Source organism: Phaethon lepturus, unplaced genomic scaffold, assembly GCF_000687285.1.
Source record: "Phaethon lepturus isolate BGI_N335 unplaced genomic scaffold, ASM68728v1 scaffold17784, whole genome shotgun sequence".
NCBI lineage: Eukaryota > Metazoa > Chordata > Aves > Phaethontiformes > Phaethontidae > Phaethon > Phaethon lepturus.
In genome coordinates, this window is record NW_010535649.1 from 1 (window position 1) to 5688 (window position 5688).

The 5688-nt window shown below is 39.9% G+C and overlaps 1 protein-coding gene across 1 annotated transcript; it reads left to right on the forward strand.

Moving 5' to 3' along the window:
- Positions 1–5: 5 nt before the first annotated feature.
- On the forward strand, positions 6–4410 carry COQ7 (coenzyme Q7 homolog, ubiquinone (yeast); the record flags this gene model as incomplete). The annotated part of the gene is made up of 5 exons (XM_010285918.1): positions 6–230; positions 658–772; positions 884–1023; positions 3530–3598; positions 4289–4410. Coding segments are annotated over 5 exons (627 nt in total), but the record flags the coding sequence as incomplete, so codon positions are not given.
- Positions 4411–5688: the final 1278 nt, after the last annotated feature.

Consider the following 5688-nt stretch of genomic DNA (forward strand, 5'->3'; position numbering starts at 1 on the left):
GAGCTCGCGTCACCTTTGTCTCTCCGGCAGGTCTCCGGGGGAGATGGCCTTGGCCCGCCGGGGCGGCTTCCCTCAGGCTTTGCAGCACGCGCGTGACTCGGGAGGGCATCAGGAAGCCCATCATAGACCGCATCATCCGGGTGGACCACGCGGGGGAGTACGGGGCCAACCGCATTTATGCGGGGCAGATGGCCGTCTTGGGTAGATCAAGTGTGGGGCCGATTATCCAGGTTAGCGCACCTAAAAGCGATTTCTGTGTTTCTCATTAATTTGCATTTGATTAACGATGGTTGAATGAAGTTGTAAGATCGTAGTTTTCATAGTAAGATAGCTGTCCATCTTTTTCTAAACACGTTTAAACATGTGGGTTTAGAAAGAATGGTGGGATTACTTGGTGAAGGAGTTACCAATACTACAATTGCTGTAGTACTGTCACAAAGACTCTTATTTTGCAAATGTTTTTGTGTTGCCTATTTACTTATAACTATCCTCATCTGCCCTTCTTTAACATTTCCTCTTTGTGATGCGAGTAGTGTTGCCTCTGCAGTCAAAGTGTGAGTGGCCTGAGCTGGTTTTTTTTTCTTTGTGTTTATTATTTTATTGGATATGTTTAATTTTCCTGGTTTTATACTTTACTGTGATCTGGTTCTTTTGCAGCAAATGTGGAATCAAGAAAAAGACCACCTGAAAAAGTTCAATGAACTAATGGTTGCATACAGAGTTCGACCTACTGCTTTATTGCCTCTTTGGAATGTAGCAGGTTTTGTTTTAGGTGGGTTTGTATTATTACTATTACTGTTGTCTTGTGAAGTCTTCAAATGTGTAAATTATTTGTATTGCTTCAGATTTCATTGTTTGTATATGTTTGGTACCACAATCACAGGGGCTGGAAGTGCTTTACTTGGAAAGAAAGGTGCAATGGCTTGCACCGTGGCAGTGGAAGAGAGTATATCGGATCACTACAATAGCCAGATCAGAGCTCTTATGGAAGAAAACCCAGAAAAGTACAAAGAACTATTGCAGGTATTTAACTATGACTTAAAAAGTAGTTTAATGTATTAATTGAATTATTTAATGTGACTTCAGTCTTTTAAAATAATATGCTCGTAGAATTTACAGTAGATCTCTCTTTGTTCTATCACTTAGAATGCTGAAGCCAACAGAAACTTTAAGTTTCTTTTAAGTACAGGGATGTTTTTTCCTTCAGCAGCACTAGATTGATCAAGCATCAAAATTAAAATATATCTTGGATTAGCTTCAGCATGCTTTCAGTAATTCAGCATTTCACTTCTGATTGGGAGATCTATGTTTTAATTTTTATTACCTTTAATTGAAAGGAAGAGCTTAGAGGGGAAACAAAAGGAGAAAATGTGATTGTGTAGTAACATTTTGCTTGTCCTGGATGAATAGACAATTTCAGTTGGAAGGGACCTACAATGATCACCTAGTCCATCCAGTTCGGGGCTGACCAAAAGTTAAAGCATGTTATTAAGGGCATTGTACAAATGCCTCTTAAACGCTGACAGGCTTGGGGCATCGACCACAGAATCATTAAGGTTAGAAAGGACCTTCAAGATCATCAAGTCCAACTGTTAACCCAACACCACCATGCCCCCTAAACCATGTCCTGAAGTGCCACATCCACACGTTTTTTGAACACTTCCAGTGATGGTGACTCCACCACCTCCCTGGGCAGCCTGTTCCAATGCTTGACCACTCTCTCGGTAAAGAAATTTTTCCTAATATCCAATCTAAACCTCCCCTGGCACAACTTGAGGCCATTTCCTCTCATCCTATCGCCGGTTACTTGGGAGAAGAGACCAACACCCATGTTGCCACAATCCCCTTTCTTTTTGTAGAGAGTGGTAAGGTCTCCCCTCAGCCTCCTCTTCTCCAGACTAAACAACCCCAGTTCCCTAAGCCGCTCCTCATAAGACTTGTGCTCTCTACCACCACCTCTCTAGGAAGCCTGTTCCAGTGTTTGACCACCCTCTCAGTAAAGAAATGCTTCCTCATGTCCAGTCTAAACCTCTCCTGATGCAGTTTTGAACTATCCACATGTGTCCTGTCACTCGATCCCAGAGAGAAGAGCTCAACACCTCCCTCTCCACTTCCCCTCCTCAGGAAGCTGCAGAGGGCAGTGAGGTCAGCCCTCAGCCTTCTTTTCTTCAAACTAGACAAACCCAGTGTCTTTAGCCGCTGCTCATAGGTCATTCCTTCCAGCCCTTTCACCAGCTTTGTTGCCCTCCTCTGGATGCATCCAAGGGCCTTCACATTCTTCCTAAATTGTGGGGACCAGAAATGCACACAGTACTTGAAGTGCGGCTGCACCAATGCTGAGTACGGCAGTACTCAGTACTCTTGTGACCGGCTGGTTAGGCTGTGTTTGATGCACCCCAGGATACGGTTTGCCCTTGGGCTGCCAGGGCACGCTGCTGACTCGTATTGACCCTGCTGTTGACCAGCCCTGTTCATGTTCTAGTCTTGGATACTGTTCAGGGCATGTAAGGAGCTAATGATTGTTAGCCCTGCAAGAAAATTTTTTCCCCAATATTTTAGGAATCATAGTGGGACACATTCCTGTAGGGTGTTTGTGAGAGACTGACCTGTTTCCCCATGCAGCACATGGAGCTTGTTTGTGCTCTGTTTGGACAGAGTTTGCTTTAGAGTCCACATGTTCATTTCCAACTTTGCTGACTATCAGCATATCCAGTTCTGCATAGTTCAACATGTAGCCAAATCTGGTTACTCCAAACATGTCATCTTAAGCAATAGTACCTGAAGTAACCCAGGTTGTGCTGACGTGCACAAGGGAAATACTACCCCTGAAAATAAAGACTATAAACTGAGAGGGCACAAAATGAAGAGAAAAAGCTAAGCCACAAGGTTATTCACAGCGTCAATGTGAGAACTAGCGATGCAACAAAAAGCGATGTAAACCTGTTGGGTGGGGACACTGCTTGGGCATCTGTAAATGCTGAGCACTTTATTAAGCAATCCTAGTTATCTGCAGGCATCTCAAGAGAAAATTCTTTAAACCTTTTTGTCCCAGTTGAAAAATTAGAAGAGAAAAATAGTGTTCTTTAGAGTATGCTAGAACGGACAAAAGCCCTGTTGGCTTACAGGGAAACACCCCTACTGATTATCTGGTGAGGCAGGGACCTTAGTTTCATTATTTAAATTGTCAGAATAATTTGTGTGTGTGAAACTACTTAGTGTTAGGAGTTACTATGACTGTAGGATAGAGGTTTTCTTGAAACAGTGAAGATGATAATGATATATTAAACAGCAGCTTAGGTTTTTTTAAGACTTTTTTGAGAATATTAAAAGAACTTCAGATTTGGGGAAAGCTGTAAATAATTCCCTTCTTCCCGAATTGGAGATTCGGGTCTTTGAGATGCTTTTGAGGGACCTGGGCCTTGGTTGCCTGTCCTGGTGCATGCAACGGTCAATAGCATATAGTTTTGTATACTAGCTGCCTTGATTTCTCTGCAAAGTAGACTTACTAATTAACTGCTATTTTTTAAAGATAATAAAGCAATTTCGGGATGATGAACGGGAGCACCATGACATCGGGCTTGAGCACGATGCAGAAGCAGTAAGTAGAGTGTTAACTAATAGGCACTGTTAGTGAGGATGTAGATAGGATACTCTTATCTTCCTTATCCAGTGACTGTGATGTAGTTCTTTACCTGAGAAATAAAAAGTAAAGCACTTGACGTTCTTTCCCAAAGATAAATATGAGAAAACAATGCATATTATAGCTTCCACTTTTCTAGAACAGAATTGAATGCTGGAACTTATGTCAAGTGTTAAAGTGATTGTATTTTTCTGAGGGGTGTCCTCTGCACAGTTTTTAATTTTATTTTAAGTTTAGATTAAATATTTTGGAAGATAAGGTTAATAAGTGCTATCCATACAGCTGGGAACTTGAGGTATCATCCTGGTAGATGAACACAACCATGTTAGGAAGCGTGAAATACAAATTCTGTGCTCCCTTGAATACCGTATGAGGAATGTGTGATTTCTGTCCTTTGCTTTTTCTTGACTTACATTTGTGGAGAAATGGAAACAGCTGCAAAGTTGATCTTGTTTAATTTCATTTTCTCTAGGGTAGATTAGACTATAAATACAGGCATTTTCTGGTGGTTTTTTATTTGTTTGTAATTTTGCTTTGGTTTTGTTTTGATTTTTTTTTTTTAGATAATGCTTACTATTCCTTACCACAATCTGGTTCAAACAAAACACTTCTTTAGATGTATTTAATCTTTTATTCTTTGTTTTACAGGCACCAGCTTATTCAGTTTTGAAGACAGCTATACAACTTGGATGCAAAGCTGCAATATTTTTATCAGAAAGAATTTAGTGATATTTTCCATAATGTTTATGGTACAAACTGTGACACAAAAGTGTATGGAAATTGTGGAAGTCCAATAGTTATTTTATTCAGCCTTTTAAAATTCTCTTCACTAAGCACCTGATTCAGCCATCTTTTGTCACATTGAGTACCTGTTCAAAAAGTATCTATATTAAAATCAGTTGACTAAATGTGAATAAAGATGGCAGAGTTGGGTCCATATGAGCTAAACCTCCTTATTCAGAGACTGTTCACAAGGTGGCAGCAAAATATGTACGTATGTGCATGAGAGCAATATATATATATAATGTGTGTGCATGTACACACACACAAATGATAAGTACATTCTCAGTTGCCTTCAAATTTATCTGTACTTGAAATAAGCTGGAGTTCATCAGCTTATTTTAAAATGGTTAATACTAACACACACACACAAATGATAAATACATTCTGAGTTGCCTTCAAATTTATCTTTACTTGAAATAAGCTGGAGTTCATCAGCTTATTTTAAAATGGTTAATACTGACTAAGGGTATTTCAGTTCCATTTTCAGGGTAAGTAAATGAAGTACTAGTAAGTATTTCTTTTCAGTCTGTCTTGAATAAAGATTGGTATTATAAGACTTCCATTTGAAGACTTGTTTGTGGGTTTTTTTGTGGTCTTTTTCAGGCTCAATTCTGAATTCTTTATTTAAGTGGAATTTTTCTTCCTTTGGGTTTGTTGTTGTTGTTGTGGGGTTTTTGTTTTTTGTTTGTTTTTTTTGTTTGGTGGTTTTTGTCCTGAGTGTGTGTGTAAGGAATGGATGCCTCATATAAAATAGGTGGAGAGAGCAACTTGGAGCACCTGTGGAATCGCTCCTAATATTCTGTTAGAGCTTTCAAGTTTATCTACTTTGCTTCTAGTCTTCAGCGGCTCTTGAATAGAGACACTCTTGCTTTCTCAGTGTTCCAACAATTTTCCCATGCTTTCTGTTGACAGCCTGGCATGGAGCTGTAAAAATAAAAAAGATGAAGTTGTGTATGTCTGTTCTGTTAAACACTGATTGAAGATGATAACAGTACAGCAATGGAATTAGTGTGTCTTAAACTGGTAGGGATGGAAGGGACTTCTTGCAAGACTGCATCTTTTGCTCTTTGTGTTAAGAACTTGCTGACTATTCCATTCTTTTCCATCGTTACGGAAGTAGGATAGCTTTCCAAATGTACATGGATTATATAGAATCATAGAATCTTTGGGTTGGAAGAGACCTTTAAAGGTCATCTAGTCCAACCCCCCTGCAGCGAGCAGGGACATCTTCAACTTGATGAGGTTGCTCAGAGCCCCGTCCAACC